Consider the following 17,628-nt stretch of genomic DNA (forward strand, 5'->3'; position numbering starts at 1 on the left):
GCGTACCCAGATCATTTTTTTAGAGAATAGAGTGATCATTCGTACGTTTCAGGTGCCAGTCCAGTAACAATAAAAAACGGAAGTGTTGAACCACCTTATAAACCAATATTTCACGTCTTCTTGCCAGGAATCGAACCCAGGATCTTAATTATGGTAGGTGAACACTCCAACCACTACAAGGCGGACTCATCTCAACTCGGTTTCCTTTATCAAGATTTTTACCTGAAAACAGACATCGTGTCAAAAACACGGTTCTATTTCATACACACTACTATATTCTTCATCCGCCCGGACACAGACCATAAGCATATGTGTGAATAAAATAAAAAAGATGAATTAATGTTGCATAAAACGCAGAGCAAAACATTTATTATATTAACGTTGATTTTCTGCCTATGATAATAAAAATAGAAATATTAACGTGTTGGAACATACATCTTTAATTTAACAAAATAAAAAAAGTTAAACAAGTTTTGCGAGGTAATAATGTAGAGGAGATAAATTAAGTTAACACCGGGGTATTGAATCCTCCACAGTCTATAAATCGAACAGGTAGATACAGTACATCGAATTAATAAACTAGAGATAAATAGCATTTACCCATAATAATATTAGTTTGACAAATTAACGAATGTTTGAACATGGTCAAACGGGTAATAGCATCATAAATCTACAAGTGTTAAAAGATTTTATTATTTTAGTTTTAAAAAAGTTACTAAACTTGTAGTGCTCATTATTTATTTAGTAATGCCCGGTATTTATTTATTCTTTTAAATTTTTTTAATTTAAAAAAAAAATAGGTTCCCTCACTGGGGGGAATAATGTCCGTGTCAATAAAAACATTTTGCATCAGTTTAAAATATGCCCAAAATACATTAAAAAACTATTATTAATATTAAAAGCATTAACTTTGTGGTAAAATATTTTACTAAATGTTATTAAATATTTGTATATACCCATTTACCGACTTTTTCTTTGTCTACTAGATTCTTTACGTACCCATTATACGATGTTGCATTGTAATAGTCACCCTATACCTATTAAACTCACGCCTCTCCCTTTATTCTCTCCCTCTTTTTTCAACAATGTCTCCTACAACATTAAAAAATTTCATTAACTGTAATCAGTGCGTGTAAGGGCGCGCCTACTAAAACCATGTCGACGCAATTTTTATACTTCTTCTTGGACCAATTGGTTTAGTTGCAACATTTCGAGTTAATCCAAATGTTTGTAGACATAAGACTGAATTTCACTCCCTAGGGAGGCATCAAAATTAAAAAATTACAATAGAGATAGAGAACATTTTGTTCGTTGCCTAGTACGCGAAATAATTCTATCAGATTATTTTTTTAACAGCAATATTGGTTTCAGCGCTTTGACTTCACTAAAATCAATAGATGGAAGAATTAAGTAAATATAGATGTTCAAACATAAAGCTAATGGTGAATGTTACACTGTGTGTAAAGTTGCCACTTAAGCCCTTAAAACACCTAGATTTCTTTATTCCCGTGTCAAAAATGTTTTTCCTCCCTGTCGCAATAAATTTCGATTTTAATAACTCACTAGGAACATTAGACATTCAAAATAATGTTGATTCTAATATGAGTTAAATAAAACGCGGTTATAAAGACTGTGGAGGCGGTTCTTATTAATGTGATTAGTAACTAGAAAAACAATAACAAAACGCACTTAAATATTAATAAAACATTTATTTTTCTCTGCTTTGATTTCTTTGTTTACTCCCACATAATAAACGCACTTAATAACATAAATAAAGACTCGTGTAACGAATCTAAATTTATGGATCATATAATACAGATGACGTAATTCCATCTACCGGTCTAATAAATACTTTAATTTTATTATATAGTCATAATAAAAAATAGGATCGATGGGTGGTACCCGTGTGTCATCTTTGCTTACCCCTTCGGCGAATTAACTGTTATGTCATAAATTATATTCATAATGTCGAAACGCCGGTTAAATAAATGACTGAATTGTTTTAAATCCGTCTTATTAATTTTGACAAATTGTCTTCTTACGTTGAAAGGGTTCTACACATTTTGTTGATAAATACAAATTTTTGGAAGATCGCCATCGCAAATTAGAATTTTATATTATATTCAATAAAAAAAATCATATGGGACAATATATTATTAAGGGATGGAAATGGCGAATCGCAAATGTGATTTCCGGAAGTCACTTATTTTTTTTCTATATTTGCTCGTATGTGGAGCATGTGGAAATCACCAGACGTCTCCAGGAGACCCTTTTGCCAGCCAGCTATTTAGCAACCTCCCACATTTATCCCGCGTCCCTTCTTTCCACCGAATAAAGCCGAAAAATCGTCATCGAAGGCCTTCCATGACGGCAAGATCTTGGAGGTGTGAAGAAAAGGCAACTTGGGCAAGATTCTCCTAAGGCATTAGAGAATACACGCAGTAAGGTATCTAGGCCAGGTCCACCGCCGCACCCTCGAAACGCTCATTTCAGGAGGCTGCTTCTTATTCTCATCAATTAAATATATATATATTACAACATAATGTGTTTTAAATTATGTTGTTACTATCAATATAATTATTCTTTCAGTCAGATGCCGGCCCGGCCCATCTGCGTATCTGTTGCACACGTATGATACAAAAGGTCTAGTTTTTTTTGTATTATTGCTTATACGTGGCGAATTGTTATTCCAGTAATTAAATTTTAGTAAGCTAAAACTCTAAAAACGGATATTCAAATAAATTATCGATACGAAAAGTTGAGACTTCAATTGAATTGTTTGAAAGATATGTTTACCCTTTTTATTTATTGCTCTACATATGTTACTCGTGCAATTCAACATTAAAACAATAAAACATTTCGGCTCAACACAGGTTTTTACCAACAGAGCTGAAATATATAGAACCAAATTTAACTTAATTCCTGTATTTGAAAATAAAGAAATAAAAATGCGGGGAGAGATAAATAATAATTCTCTAGGTATTTGTTTATTATTACAATATTTAACTTTCAATTTATTATTTAAAATTATTAACGAGAGGTAATGTATTGTTATTACCATAAAAAAATATCTCTGAATTCTTTTAAAAAGAATATTTTTCCATTTTGAAGTTAATAATAATAATAATAATCATGGTTTATTAACAAAAATAACAATTACTTTATCTACTACATACACAATTAAGTAATAGATTTCTCTGGATCATGTCTAGTCTGCCTAACTAGGTACAAATTGTTTTAAGGCAGACATTTTTATGCAAAATAAACAATAAAATTACTACCGACTAGTTAATTGATATATACAGTTATACAATATAATTTATACCATTTATTATTTAAGAATGTATTTTGAGTAAACTTTCCGATTTTTCTCGAACTAAACCCGGTAACCAATATTTTACCAATTTATTTAATTGAATCCGGGTCATGCTTTTGCAATGTTTGGGTAACATATTGAACATTTCGGGGCCCAAAAACCTGAAATTTCTTTGCCCGAATTCAGAGTTTGTGATAGACCCCATGACCATCCTCTAGTTTGATTTCTGGTAGTGTGGGAGTATTCCTTTTGGGATTTGGTAGAATAATTTGCTTTCACAAATATTATTATTCTAAAAATATATAATTGCCTTATATTTAATAATACAAAGTTACATTTAATAATACCCCAAAATTAATTTTTAAGATATTTTGTGAAATTCCATTAAAGGAATTGAATAAATAAAATGTTTCAACAAATATTTTGCTATTAATTCATTAATAGTTAACGTTTTTGCAACAATGGTCATGAATTTGACTCCGGACAAGGTCAAAAATTTCAAAAAAAAAGAAATTCTACAACATATTTCACAGTCGATCGACTAACGCGTGAAGCGTGAGAAAGATCATCTAGCCTTCATGTAAGAAATGATCGAGCCACAATGACCCTACCAACGCAGTTGCCAACGTATTATATGCTGGTAAGGGCATAAGATTAATATATTTACTGCTCTGTTCAACAAATGTATGGTCTATGTTATATTTTTGTGCGTTTTTAATATTAATAATATAAATTTACAGAGGTTTATAGAGAAGTTAAATATATTTATAGTGTTTAACATGTTGTTAATATATCTCTGTATATTATGTTTCCTATGAATATTTTCATACGCAAAACGGATTCCCCAATGAAGACACATAATTGTTATTCTTAAAAATATTATTCCTAAATATAAGATACAGTTTTGGCGGCATTGTCAGTTAGAACCTTATCAGAATAAGATTAAGAAGTATATTAAGCAAAACTATGCATTAGTTTCAAGTACCAACAAATTTGTTTAACTTGGATGCGAGCTTTTTTAATAAATTAAAAAATGCATATAAGAAATAAATATTCAACGCAAAACGATTAGCGTCCACCCACAGTATAACACTCCGAACTTAATATGAAAATTTGGATCGTAAATCATTATAAATTACACTACAATGCTTAATTCTTATAATGCAAAGAGAATGGGTGTATATTTTAAGCAGGGATGACGAAAAGATCGCTGACGGGAACAATAATTTAACTTAGTAAAGACTCGGAACATTATTATTATATCTAAAACGAGCCACCTCATCATTTTTAAGACTGATCTTTTAAATCAGTCAGTAGATATTATGTAAAACGAAATAATTTGAAAACGGTATGAATTTATTTTACGGTATGAACTTACTGAAAAGTAAAGTGTTGAAATATAATTAGTAACTTCATTATAATGGATACAGTAATATGGAATAAATCGTCAGTTGATAGGTAAAACTTATTTATGGACTTTACGTCACTAAATTCCTTATGTTTCAACGATCTCCTGAATGAAAAAATCACCAAGTCCATTATGTGATCCGAAACAGCTGTTTATGACAGCATAATTTCAGTCGCTACAGTTTTGCGAGCGATGGATGAAAAATATAGAACCTAGTGACGTAAATTCATTTAAAAATAAATATGAACTGAATGAGTTTTATTTGTCAACCAAAATAATATGTTTGAGCCTTATTCTGTAACTAATTCGTTTTGTAAATACATTCGTATCCCATGAGAGGACACGAGAGCGAAATACAATTTTGATGCGTTAGAGTGAGATGGACAAATGGACATATGAAGAACGAACGGTCTTACGAAACGAAATTGTATCAGAATACGTCTGCTGGATGGGATCGTCAAGAACTTAACAAAATAAAAGCCATAAAAATGTCTGTTTTTTAACTCATTTGAATAATATTATATAAACTTTTATATACCCAGTAACACTTTGTAGAAAGGTATTTTAGAAAAAAATAATTAAATTCAATTACTATTACTGAATTTCGAATTCTTCGAAAACCGTTTTTGTATAAATACATTTAATTTTAAAATCAAGACACCAGCCTCGTAAGTGACGCGAAAACGATGAAACCGGTGACTAGTTATTCCACATTTGTAGATATAAGTATCACTTGTCTTATATTTCTATAATAAATTCCAACGAACTTTCACTAAGAATTTCCCGAACTTTACCAATAGTTTTAGAGTATTAACTTGTAAACGGGATAAAAATTATGTTGAGCGTAGGCAAATAAAAACAGATTTTTGCTTTCGCAAAATTTTTGTCGTCGAACGCGCCAATTGCACTACGAATCTCCATACGATTTTTTCCAGGATTTTTACATGAGATTAGCAGTTAAGTAAAAAGCCTACCTCCAGGATTCAGTTAATATTTCACACACAGAACAGTGTTTTTCCATCCGCCTGGACGCAATAAAAATTTGAACAAAGTAATAAAAATGTATTACGCCTCAAAAGTTTTAAAAAATTAAAATAATTAAACGAACTTTAATGTCATTGTTTAGTGCAGCAAATTAGATATTCACTGTACAACATATATATTTATATTAGTAAATGTACATTTTTAAACTAGCGTGTAATGATAACTTACGTTTGAAATAAACTACAAAATAACAACAAGAGACGACAGAAAACATAACACGATGTCTTTGCATTATGTGTAGAATGTACAAACGTCGATTCCTTTAAATCAATACATCTTATCCAAGCACGCCAATTATTCTGACTTTTGACATGTCCAAATTAAAGTATTTGTTAGATTGGTCATGCCATGGATTTCTTAGTATTCCTAGTTTTCTGCATCTATCAACATTAGCATCGTGTATATATAACAGTCGTTGTCGGTCCATTCGCTCTATATGTTCGAACCAACTCAGCATCATTTCTTTAATTCCATCAGTAACGCTTGTCTCAGCCTTGCGTACTGCAGAGATCTCGGCATTTTCGTACACTTATTATAAATAATATATAAATAAACATTTTATTTAAAGCGGTATTAATTTAACTCAATTTAAAGATGTCGGTTATATTAGGGATATTACATTATTAGTTCTTAGATTAAAATCGTGTGTATAGTACCAAAGCAAAAGTGAAATCAACACCAATCCCAGAGCATCAGAAAGCTATTTGCACATAATTGTTTACACGGATAAGACGAGTGGACCACTCGCATTGGCAGCCGATATCAGCTCTGTAACCCTGGTAATGTTCTCACAAATGGCGAATAAATAACGCGGGCAACGCAATTGAATCTAAATTACACGACGTTCGTTTTCACTTGACGTCACGTTTTTCCGACCAGTTAGTAATCCTATACTTGATACGAAGACAGACAATGTCGAGGGTATTCGAGAGGATCTGATATGGGCTCGATAATAACAAATGGGTACACGCCTGAAGAAGAACTCTGTATGGAGTGAGCGGAAACTGAGATGGCGTTGGATCAACTTGTATCCATTGTTAGTTACATGGCGCTTAAAAAACATATTTTCGGTACATACATATGATCAAACAACTGCAGTTAAAATGGAGGGAATTTTAAAGTTCAATTTTATTCCGCTATATATTGTTTGTAGTCAAACTTGCTCTTTTGGGTATTTAGAGTATATTATAATTTTATGAAAAAAGAAAAGGTTTTTTTTTACATTTTAAATTATTTCTGACTCGATATAACACAAAGACATGTTACACGAAATATTTAATACCTATTCGTTAAATGGATTTTAAAAGCTCATTGTTTATTTTATATATAAATATGTATTTTGACATTGACGAAGATAAAATACTTAAATTTATTTCAACAGAGAAAGAAAAATTTTTGAGAAGGGAATATGGAAGTCTAGGCATTTACAGGGCTTATGACCTGTCATTGGCTGGTTTAAGTGGCCACTTTACACACTGTGTAACATTCACCATTCTGCCTATGTTTGAACATCCACATTTCCTCAACTCTTCCATCTGTTGACTTTTGTGAAGTAAAAGAGCTGAAACCTTTATCACGTGGGTGAGATTCATCCGGCTGAACCAAATCACCTACTGGGCAACGCCTGAAAACAATTTTTCAATTTTTATACTTCTTCTTTTCCCTTCTCAAAAATTTTTCCCTCTCTGTTGAAATAAATTTAAATATGAACAACTCCCTAGGGAGGAAATCCAGCCAGTCTGCAAGCATTTGGACATAATCTATTTATTGACACTTTATATACATACACAATAAATATACATATAAGGGCGGGCATATTGCCTTAAGGCAATTTCTTCCTACCTACCCAAACCGTTCAGTTTGAGAAAATTATAAATATATGGACATATTGAATCTTACAATTTTATACAAAAATTAAAAGCAAAGATTAACAAAAATAAATATATGTATAAAAAAAAAATAACACTTTACTATGAAGAGAGGAGAGGGGATGGGAAGGAAAGAAGAAGGATAAAGGAACAATTTAAATATTTAGATAGTGACATTTCTTGACATAATCAAACATTGTTAAGATAAAATACGTTTAAAATCGTGTTTCATTTCAGAAGTGATTGAAAATATGTATAGGGATATTATTTGCACATTTCTCGATACACCAACATCAAAACATTCATCACTGCTGTTAATTTTGACTAATGTTAGCTAGAATGAATTTGAAATACTTGTCATTCAAATATGAACGGCGAGCTTGTATACGAAGAAAGTTTGACAGCTGAAGATACGATGTCGCATTTGATTGACAATGTCGAATGCTTTGGGGCACTCGATAAATTCGATTGGTTTTTGATCGACTTCAATCGCATGGCTGGTTCAAAAATACTGTCACTCGTCAATTGACATAAATCGCATGCTATTTTTAAAACGTCCAGCACAAGGCCTCGGGTATTTAAAAACAAATACATACAATATTAGATCGTCTATTTTCCATATTTTATAAAAATAATAATATTATTTAGGTCTGTTATAGCAAAATACGACTTCATTATTGTAAAAATTAGAGATGCATATCAAGTCTTGAATGCATTGTTGAGCAATGTCCGATGTCTTGCAGGGTACCCGCTGGCACAGCGCGGGTTTAAACTGTGCAACTCGGTTATAAGCTTAGCTTTACCCTGTCTGCGTAATATATAAGTGTGAAAACACTACATTTAATGATATGAATCATACACGCATAAAATATGTGAGTCGAGGTCCTGTAAAAATACCAAGACAATGTGAGATCATAGCCACACACAAGAGGGAGTAACTTTGCCTAACGAATATAATGGAAAATTAAGTTAATTAATTAAAATATTTTAAAATAATAAATCAACATTACTAATTAATTTCGATGACCGAGAAAAGTATCACATTATCGCCGTTTATTAACAGTTTACTGGATTTTATGGATATCTTAGAATCTAGATCCTAGTAGTTATTTAAAATAAAACTGTTAAAACGTTAGATGTTTATGGCTATTTTTGGTCTAATATTCCTGGGCTACTAGGGGCTGGACAATAAATGAAGAAATTACGCACCGTACCGGAGTCGCAGATATCATGGATCGTACAACGAAATTAAAATGGTAGTGGACAGTACACTTGGCAAAACAAAATGATGACAGGTGGGCCCAGATTTATAAAGTGGAGACCGCGGGCAAACAAAAGAGGTGTTGGAAGACCGACGACATTAGCTCGGTAGCTGGTAGGGCATGGATGAAAAGATGGCGGAACAGAAAGGAGTGGAAACGTTTGGAAGAGGCCTATATCCAGCAGTGGAGAGAATAAAACTGATGAAGAAGAGGCAGAATTGCAGCTTTGTCTTCAAACACTTTAGGGCCGTTTTTTCACAACTCGACATTCGCTTGAAACATGATTTTTCAGGTGGACTTTTTTGATTCTCAGCAACCCGTGAACAATCTTTGTTTTAAAAAATTACACCTTACAACTAAGCCTGGAGGTAATATTATTCATGACATGGTTGACATGAAATATTTATTTAAAATTGTGGTCCTGTGGCTAGTGTCTCGGACTCACGGACCAAAGGTTCGTGGTTCGAATCCCACTCTACCCCAACTTGATTCCATTTTCTAATAGTGAGTTATTTACAACTCGTTGAAAATGGCCCTCAAAATGAAATATTTGGGTAAATCATAAGAACGCAAATATTTCTTTAAAAAAAAAAAAAAGGCGTTTCTACACTAGAATATTTCATAGTCCCTAGACTGGTACCTAAAGCGTAAGACCGATCACCTTAACTTCATGTAACGAAAAATAATCAAGATACGCTGCGATTGGTGTACCAATGCAGTGCCCTATGCGGCATTAGGCGCGGAAAGGGAATAATGAATGAATGAATAAATATTACTCATAATTTATACATAGTTTAAAATTTTCTTTTGTATTTCATTAGCACCCAATATAATTTATTATATTGATGAAATATTGTTTTTTGAAAAACGATTCCCATCAATACATTAATATTGAAAATATGACATTTTAAAAAAATCAGGATTACTTGCTAATCAAAAAAATTCATTATTTATCGTTTGATATAAGGTCAGCTAACTTTTTCGATTACTTGCGGGTATGTTTTTATGCTTTTTGCAGAATAGTGACGTATTTTACGTTGCATTTCACAAGTTATATCCGACGAGCAAGCAAGGTCTGTTCAGCGAAGACAACGAAATAATTAAGTGGGTATAAAATGTGGCACCGCGTGTAAATCAAAGGTTTAAGCACTTAACCCGGGGCGCATAAATATAGGCGAGTCTTCCTTAACAAGATCGGCTCCGCATGAGTCAACTGGACTGGGCGAACTGTTACCTGTACAACTACAAGAGGTATTCAGTTCGAATCCTGAGATAAATTAAGTAAGTAAATGTTATTAAATATTTGTTTTAACCAAATACCGACTTTTCTATGTCTACCGGTTTCGAAACGTACCCGTCTCTTCGTCAGAACACCAATTAAACCAACATGCAAAACCCACTATACACCTTTAACATAATTGTTGCACAAGGATATAAAACGAACACGACATGCATTTTAATAAACAACCCTTAGAAACGCTGATTAGGTTATGTAAATATTTTATTTTGTAGGATAAATAGTTGAAAAAAGAAGGAGGAGATGAAGGGAGGGGCGTGAGTTGCAATACTGCAACTCACGCCCCTCCTTTCATCCCCTCCCTCATTTTGCAACTATTTCTGCCACAACATACAATATTTTCAATCAGTGCATGTGCTTATTAATATGCATATCGTGTTGGTTTTTATATTTTTGTGCAACAACTATGGTATAGGCTCATATTGGGTTTAGCATGTCGATTCAATTGTTGTCCTGACGAAGAGACGAGAACGTCTCGAAACCGGTAGACATAGAAAAGTCGGTATGTGGTTATATACTAACATGAAATATATTACTATGCGAGACAAAAAACATATGAAAAGCTAACTTTACTTTTTATGCGTTCGGCTTTATGCGGGGGATATGGTTCAACTGTCATTGAGTTCGCAATAATATAAAATGTATTGATTGAACAGTCTAGGTGCCGTGTGGGTACTGTAATCCAACACTATTTAGGCTTTAACCAATTACGGTGAAATTAGTCAATTGTAAACACGAAGCTATGAAAACAGAAAAAATGTGACCGAAAAGGCAAGATATGAAATAAATTACTTGACATTTCAGATTTTGCAACGAATATGAATCGAAACTGTTACCCCATTTCAGAATAAAATTATCTGTAAAAATATCTAAATTCTTCATCGAATAATAACTATACTGGTTTCACGAGGACATAAATTATTTCTTGTTTACAAAATTATATTTTGGATGAAAACAAAAGGTTAACAAGACTTGTTTATTTCGTACAAGTCATGCGAATCATTTTATTTTTCACCATAAGTCAGTTGCCGCAATTTGTCAAAACTTTGATCAAATAGATGATTTAGTTGGGCCACCCAGGATCATTTTTTTTATTTCATACCTAATCGTTAGAGAAATAATTTTATTTTAATTGAGATTTTTACAACAATTGCATAAAAAATCAGTAGAACTATATGAACAATACTAGAGCCAATAAAAAAAATCCACTGTAAATCTAATAATACATAATATATAAGAAAAGACTTTACATAATTATATGCGTGCGACGTTTGTATTCATGTGTGTATGTGAAAGTATGTGTATGTGCGTGTGAGAATGAATGAGGGAGGGTGCGCGTGTGTGGTAAAAAAGTGTAAAACAAAATTCAAAACGTGTATTTATATTAAAAAGGGTATTTATTTATTTATATATAAGCCCAACGGTCATTTTTATGGACACATTTATACATAGAAAATTATTATAACAAAATTAGAAAGACTCAATGGTTTATAGTAGACTTAGTGGGAGTGGAAGCGGGAGAGAGGTGTTTATAATTGAATTTGATTCAGTGATCGTTTGAAAGAAGACAACTTGTTATCAAAGAAATCAAGACTGGTATGTTTGTTGGCAGACCTAAGAATTCTGGGCATAGGGGAACGAAAACCATAGTTAGTTCTATGGTTATCGGTATGAAAGAGTAAGTTTTGTCTGAGGTTTCTAGTTGGGATATTTAATTTTATTGAGCTCAATAGTTCAGGCGTATCAAAGAGTGAGTTGAGAATTTTAAATAGGACTATAAGGTCGGATTTATTTCGACGGTCTTGAAGAGAAGATATATTCAAGGTAGTTTCTAACTCATTATACGTATATAGGTCTCTGGATAAGCTCAACCTCCAGCCTATCTTTCTTAAAAATCGATGTTGAACTGTGTCAATATTCTTGATATGGAGACCAAATAACTGAGGAATATTCTAGGTGCGGGCGAACTAGGGAACAGAAGAGAGTTTTAAGGGTGATATTTTTGAAGTATAGGAGAGAGTTTATGCTTAAGAGATTATGTAAGAAGGTTGCAAAAATTATTAACTAGATTCACTGGTGGAACCCTTTTTTACACGATTTCAAAATAACACTGTACAATAATTAAACAATAATAAAAAACTAAACATTTATTTAGAAATGTAAAATTATACCATTTGAATTTCCATACATCGAGGTTTGCGCAGGGAAGGTTGATAGTGAATAATCTATTTTACGATTTTTTAAGTATTTTTTTCATGTTATATTTGAAATTGCTTGACGACCCTTCATATACTGAGCCTACTCCCAGTAAATGTAAAGTTTGTCAAGAGTGTTTTTTTGCCATTTTGTTAAATATGAAATGTATATAAAAATAAATAAATGAAATATAAAATTAATGCACAATAAATAGTGAACCGGTTCTTTTTTTTTAAATACCGAAATTTTACTATACAACGAATTCTATCCACCGTTGTTATTTTTTCTACGGTACTGCGCGATAGTACAAAAGAACCCTTTTAAAGAACCTATTCTCCGTGTAAAAAGAGGTTCCGGTCTATTTTAACAAGCGGTCGATGTAGAGGGGTGAATTTAGAAAGTGGTAAATTTATAAAAAAATAGGTGAAAGATTTAATCAGATAATTCAGATAAGAATCTGATCTTATCAAACGTACAAAAATGAGATATGCCTGTCTAGAGTCTGGGTAACAAATTAAGTTCATGTAAGGAAGGACACCTTGCGTAATAAATATATTTTACCTATTAATTTATTATATTTTGTTTCGAGATTTTATCGAAGAAGTTGAGAAAGCAGAGATAAAATTAAAATTAGGAGCGCCTGATGTGATCAGCTAGATCAAGGAGGGGGGGGATCTTCAGGTGAACTGGCCATATAATTAGAATGGACGATGACAACCGCATAAACCGCCTTACTCTCTCCGTGCCACAAGGACGACGAAGACTATGAAGAAAGGCGATGGATGGACTGCATCAGTGCGGATACAACAACGTTGGAAGTGAGGAACTGGAGAGGAAGAGCAGCAGACTGACAAGAGTGGAGGAGACTCCTGGATACAGCCAAGTCCCACGCAGGGCTGTAGAGCTTGTGACGATGATGAATAATATAATCTTTACAAAAACATTTTAGAATAGCTTTAATTTTGTTCGTTTTATTTTTTATATTACATTCTGCTTATGTTCAAGTGGCATTATGTACCTATTCTTAGTTTATTTATTTATAATTAAGTATTTCGAGTTTTTGTCAGCCTCACCAAGAGGTCTCGGGTTCGATTCCCGGCATGGTTGATATGAAATATTTATTTATAAGGGTGTTATCACAATAGAATATTTCATAGTCCCTGGACTGGTACTTGAAGCGTAAGACTTATTATCTTATCTTCATGTAACAAAAATGATCAAGATACGCTGATATTGGTGTACAAATGCAGTGCGTTATGCACCATTAGGTGCGGAAAGAGAATGATGACTTCGAGTTTTCTTAATAAGTGTCCTAATCGATATAAAACTGCTAATAAATACACTAACAACAAATTACAATTTCGTAACAGGCTGAGCCGTGTTAAATGACGACTAACATAACCAGAGGATTCACCATATTATCGTTAAATGCTGTTATGTTGTACCTTTATTTTCCTTGAAATAAATATGTTTATGCCATGGAATTAAGAAGAGTCCAGAAGGAGCGTAAAATCATATTTAAAAAAAAAATGTGAATGTGTCCAATAATTCCCCCACTATGCCCTACTTTCGCCGCGCACATTCGTGAAGTCACCGAGTAATGTTGCTTGATGGGGAAAAAAACACAAATGTAAGGTAAAAAACAGGCAATCTGTTAATTTCTCTAAAATATTATTGTGCACGCAGAAACATTGATTGACATAACAGAGTAGATAAGTAAAGGGTCATTTAATAAGAGTAATTGAATAAATGAACTTTGAACTTAAAATATAAAACAAATTTTATTTGACATAAAACTAATATTTCTATATCATGTTAAATAAAATTTTATGTTTTAAAGATAATGTCGTTCAAATGTCCCCCACGGCGTTGTTTAATCCGAGGTCTTATTTTCATTACTTTTTTAATTAGATGAGCAAAGTAGGGTAAAAAAATTGACTACCCTGGCAACACTAACGAAATTTCTATTTTGTTTCTTCGGCAATCTGACAGATGGAGAAATAATTCAATTTTTAAGTAATGCATTTGCTACTTAAACATTCGTTTGTTAATTACACGTGAAATGTGATGCCATACTGTTTCTTTAAGATCCTAGCAGTATTTCTACACTTAAAAAGGACACAACACGGCATAGTTGAATTCAAATAAGGGATTGTGTACTGAGCGACGTCTACAAAGAAACTAATGGGTCAAAACCTAAATCTACTCATTTATGAGTAGTTTAGTCGCCTTCTGTTTGATGTACGTATTTCTGGACTATTCTTAATTATATGGTTTATGCATATTCAATAAATTTAGAAAAAAAATTATCGAGATTTTTCGAAACTTTGATCATTTTTTAATGTACTTCAAATTATAATACCGCTTTATTATTTCGATTATACATCATTCGCTAGAATTTTTATTTTTACGGGTTATATTTCTTTAACATTTTATAGTGAATCGGAGATCGTTTACCACAAAACGGATTGCCAAAGATATAAAATACCTGAAAGGACTTAATAAATTATTCGTGTTGGCGGGAATAAAGCCACCCATTACCGAGTCCAGATCGAGATTCGTGACTGAGGTGACAATACTCTCCGCGAACGGTCGCCAATTCCAAAAGACAAAAAAGTGACGACGAGAGGTGAAATTACTAGCAAGTAAGGGCCTATTCTACTACAAGTATTCATTGTTTTTGAAAATCAATCCAAAAAAATATTTTTTTCTTATACGAGTAGAAGGGGTGTGAGTATTTATAAAAATAAATAATTAAAACTGATTAGAATCGAAATAATTTATAATGATTTGTAAAAAAAATCAAAATTTCCTGGTTCCCGTGCATAGTGGCATAGTACTAACAAACATTGTTTTATTTAATTTTTCAATTTATTATTTCCAAGACAAATTTTAATACGCTCATTGCCATGATTAAGCGACACATGTTTATGAACAAATTTGGCGATTGATATCTTTTTTTGGGATTCAACTCGAGAATATGTTTTTTTCTACTTTGTTAGATTAATTTCTTATTTTCGACACACTTAATTCATCACAGTATGTAGAGGCGTAGCATATTTTATTAAAGTTTGTTTTTTTGCAGTACACCATGCCAGGAGGAGCAATTACAGTACAGCCAACCTTAAGAAAAATCACATTTCATTTTTGTGTTCTCACCGGGAATCGCAGAACCTTCCGTGCGCGCTTCGAGCGTCTTGGCCGATCCACCACGGAGGCTGCTTTGTTGAAGTGTCTTCTCGCGACTCGAGAAAGAAATAAAATTTAAATTTAAAAAATAAATTGTCGATTTTTGTTTTGGTATTAGAATAGGCCTTCGGAGGCCGAAAGACAGAGAAGAGTTGCGGAATAGGAAAGGGACAGAAGATCGAGCCTCGTGGCAGACTGTTAATTAATTAACACATTAGACACGACCGCCCTCAGGAGGCCGCCTCATTAATCCGAAATGGCGCACTATACTGCGGTACCGCACACGGAGACTGGGAACAATCGAGAAAAACTGCTCCTATTAAATCGGTTTAATCGACCTCTCTAGACAGATCAGTCGTACTTAAAGAAGTAAACATCAGGAGGGGTATCACATATCCCTGAGGGGTGTCCATTTCAGAACCTTTCTAAGTGATTATTTTACTATTTTTTAGTTTATTGTACATTATGTGTTTCTCTTTAATTATTTTATGCATCGTATTCATTTAACTTTTACAATTATAAAACCGAGATTAAAGCACGGCTATCGGCAGCAAACATATGTTATTATGGCTTGTTTAAACATCTGGGATCCAAATTGCTCACTAGAAAAACTAAGACCATTATTCACAAAACTCTCCTCAGACCGGTCATAAAATATGGTGCCGAATGCTGGGTTATGACCAAAAGAGATGAAAATATAGTCTTAGTATTCGAAAGAAAAATATTAAGGAAGATATTTGGTGCTATCAACCAAAACGGAGTGTGGACGAGGCGGTTTAATCATGAATTAGAGGCACTGTATGGCGAACCCAACATTGCACAATTCATCAAAATAAGAAGATTACAATGGTCGGGCCATGTGCACAAAACGAATGATAACCGTACCCCAAAAATATTATTTATACCACTCCGGAAGGCAGACGAAGCAGAGGCAGACCAAAATTAAAATGGCTGGATAATGTGGAAAGTGACATTAGAGCGATTGGCCTGACGAACTGGAGAAGAGCCGCGGGGTGCAGGGACGAATGGAAACAAATTCTGGAGGAGGCCAGGGCCCACAACGGGCTGTAGCGCCACTGATGATGATTCATTTTATTACGTAATTATTATTTTTATTGAAAATATATTTATTAATTATTGTCAATAAATACAGTAAAATTGATTGTGCGCTGATATTAATAATGCATCAAAAAACTGTTTCTTTTTCTATTGGGTTCCACTTACTTAAGAATAATTTTTAATTTAAGATTACGCAGGTACATTTTTTGAAAGGGTAAATATATATCTTCATAAATAAACAAATGCTGTATTTGACATGTTATACGAAAAAAAAAATATTGTTGTTTATATTGGCGAAAAACTGCTATTAAATATAAAACTTATAATAATAATAATAATAATCATGTTTATTGTGTATGCATATAATTGGTAGAATTCCATATTTAATTTGGTAATGTATCTAAAATAAAACAAGTTTATTGAATTATGATTCTACTTTATTTTTTATAAAATATACAAATACAATATACATTTGGTATATTTTATAAAAAATAAAGTAGAATTATAATCCAATAAACTTGTTTTATTTTGGATACATTACCAAATTAATAATAATCATGGTTTATTGACAAAAAATGACAATTTCTTTATCTACTACATACACACTTTGGTAGTAGATTTCTCCATTCAAGCTGTGAATGTATAAGGTGACATTCAGTATGAAAATATGTTGTTTTACTACATGTCTTTATAAATTAATTAATTTTTAAAATTGAAATATTTACGTATTCATCCACTCTAATTTATTTAAAAAAAAACTGCATTTCTAAAAGCATTAATATTCCCATTAGCATGAATATCGTAAGATTTTTCTAGTGTTATGGGTGTTTTCTGAAAATTGAGAAATGCCGTTTTTATGATCATCACTAATTTCAGAAGGTGATTACAGTTTTTTTAAAGAAAGCGGCCTGGCTGCTTTTAGCAAATCACAGAATCGACCTTACTGCATTCGATAACACCAATATAATTTTTTTCAAAATTGTGGACTG

General features: G+C 32.5%; 1 protein-coding gene across 1 annotated transcript in view; it reads right to left on the reverse strand.

Annotated features, from left to right (window-relative positions):
• Window positions 1-13,154: 13,154 nt before the first annotated feature.
• The window catches only part of LOC148279945 (lysine-specific histone demethylase 1A-like), a 54,769-nt gene continuing 50,295 nt past the window's right edge, over window positions 13,155-17,628 (reverse strand). Inside the window, exon 10 of the mRNA XM_088229165.1 lies at window positions 13,155-13,321. Coding sequence (XP_088085291.1) covers window positions 13,155-13,321 — 167 coding nt within the window. The remainder of the gene's footprint in view (window positions 13,322-17,628) is intronic.

This window comes from Micrasema longulum, unplaced genomic scaffold (assembly GCF_059751315.1).
Source record: "Micrasema longulum isolate JH-2025_06_02 unplaced genomic scaffold, ASM5975131v1 h1tg000639l, whole genome shotgun sequence".
Taxonomy (NCBI): domain Eukaryota; kingdom Metazoa; phylum Arthropoda; class Insecta; order Trichoptera; family Brachycentridae; genus Micrasema; species Micrasema longulum.